Source organism: Rhincodon typus, unplaced genomic scaffold, assembly GCF_021869965.1.
Source record: "Rhincodon typus isolate 14 unplaced genomic scaffold, sRhiTyp1.1 hic_rhity00000471, whole genome shotgun sequence".
Classification (NCBI taxonomy): domain Eukaryota; kingdom Metazoa; phylum Chordata; class Chondrichthyes; order Orectolobiformes; family Rhincodontidae; genus Rhincodon; species Rhincodon typus.
The window spans coordinates 1,201-3,263 of NW_025966109.1; the positions used below are offsets into that span (position 1 = coordinate 1,201).

Below are 2,063 nucleotides of genomic sequence, written 5' to 3' on the forward strand. Positions count from 1 at the left end.
ATTGCACATTTAATGCAGAATATTTGGGAAAATAGCCAATCTATTGGTCAGAGGAGGAGCATCCTAAAGGATTCCTGATACCAAGGAGGGCATAAGGGAGGGAATTCCAGAGTTCCAGGCTGAAAAGGTGGTGTCAAAATCCTGGTTTGTGCAAGAGGCTGGAATCAGGAAATGGTGGAACTAAGCAAAGAAACTCTCTCAGTCTGAGTTCCAGTGTTGAGAATAATTCTGCCTGTTTTTCAGAGCTGATGGACTGTGATGAGCTTCACACGGTGATCAGGCTTGTTCTGAAAGCTGGGAACTACATGAATGCAGTGAGTAGAACATTTCAAACACAACCAGCAGCAATATTCAGCAGGTCAGAAACTTCAGGTCATCAGAGATTGAGAATGAGACAGAATGGATTGCTGGAGAGAGCCATGCAGCGGGAGCTGAAGAGGAGAAAGGAATGTCCTGAGTATGTGTTGGGGGCAAATCCCATTGAGATTTTCAGAGGGTACAGAAGACTGTGAACAGGCAGAAACTCAGCCAGACAGGGAGCTGGCAGGCACAATGGCACTCAATTCATTCCTCACTTAGAGGGGCAGTACAGACAGAATGGGTAGAATGGCATCTAGTCTAATAGCGACCATATGACCATCGATAGTTATAAAAACCCAACTCGTTCAGTAATGTCCTTTGATATAGGAATCAATCTGAAATCCAATCAGCATCGGGGCAGAGACATGGAGTTAACCTTTGGGATGAAAGAACACCACATCAGAATTGTGTTAGTTACTCACAAATTACAAGTTAATCAAAGAACAAAAAATGGAATAGAACCCTCACTGGGGTACGGGGTCCCACACACATTGACTCTCACTGGGGTACAGTCCCACATACACACTGACTCTCACTGGGGTACAGTCCCACACACACTGACTCTCACAGGGGTACAGTCCCACACACACACTGACTCTCACTGGGATACAGTCCCACACACACTGACTCTCACTGGGGTACGGAGTCCCACACACACTGTGTTATGCAGCTGCTATTGGAGCTGGGTTGGTGTTGATAGTTGAATGGTTGAATTTGGGACTTTTGTCTCTTAGAGAGTTGGGTCTGCTCAGTGCTGATCGCTCATTCCCTCTCTCTCTCTCCCTCCCCCTCCCTCTCTCTCTGTCCCTCTGTTTCTCCCTCCCTGGCTCAGGGTTGTTACACTGGGAATGCTGTTGGTTTCCGAATGAGCTCATTACTGAAACTCGCTGAGACCAAGGCAAACCGCCCAGGAATGAACCTGATGCATTTTGTCACGATGGTGAGTGACTGGGGCCGGAGACCGGGGAGAATTTAGGAGGAGGTAGGGGGTTGGTGGGAGATGTACCCTCCTGGATTGGGACCCTGTGGAATCCCGGCTGGAATGGAAGCTGATTGCCTTTTTCCTGAATCTTTCACTAAATGATTTTGCAGGAAGCGGAGAAGAACGATAGGAAGTTGTTGGAATTCCCGAACAGGCTGCGGAATCTCGGGGCAGCATCCAGGTATCAGCCCGGGAGTCACTGTGAGATCTGGTCAGCCCTCCAATACTGACCCTACCCCCTCACCACAACCCCTCACCCTAATCTCTCACCTCCCCCCAACCCCATCACAAATCTGTCACCCTCACACCCTTTCCACACACCCCACAAACCCTGTGCACCAGTCCTTAACCACCCTGCCCTGTGCCAACCCCCCCTCAGTCTCTGATCTGGTGCCGACCTGTTCCCCCTCTCCACCCTGCCTTGAGGAACTCACTTCTATTTTCTCACCCCCATCCATTCTTCAGTGGGACCCATACAGTGGGGGGCCTGTTGCTGTGGTAACTGTGGGGAGAGTTTTGATAGGGGTAATAATGATTGCTGTCTTTTTTCCTCCTGGGAACAGGTTATTCAAACAGGAACTGGAGAGTGAGTTTGAGAAACTGAAACAGAAACTTCAGCTGGTGAAAGGAAACCTGGACAAACACCTGGAAATCCGTCAGCAAATGGAAACCTTCATCCAGGTTAATGAGAGATTAGCACATCCAGGTTAATGAGGGATTA

General features: G+C 48.9%; 1 protein-coding gene across 3 annotated transcripts in view; it reads left to right on the top strand.

The window, feature by feature from the left end:
- The first annotated feature begins 247 nt into the window (after positions 1–247).
- LOC125488338 (FH2 domain-containing protein 1-like) overlaps positions 248–2,063 on the top strand; it is a 7,993-nt gene continuing 6,177 nt past the window's right edge. For 2 of the 3 annotated variants that reach the window (XM_048621324.1, XM_048621323.1), the window contains exons 1-4: positions 248–314; positions 1,193–1,300; positions 1,453–1,523; positions 1,906–2,023. In XM_048621324.1, the coding sequence (XP_048477281.1) occupies positions 249–314; positions 1,193–1,300; positions 1,453–1,523; positions 1,906–2,023 (363 nt within the window). In that variant the 5' untranslated portion in view covers position 248. The remainder of the gene's footprint in view (positions 315–1,192; positions 1,301–1,452; positions 1,524–1,905; positions 2,024–2,063) is intronic. The other variant, XM_048621325.1, reaches the window with a different exon arrangement.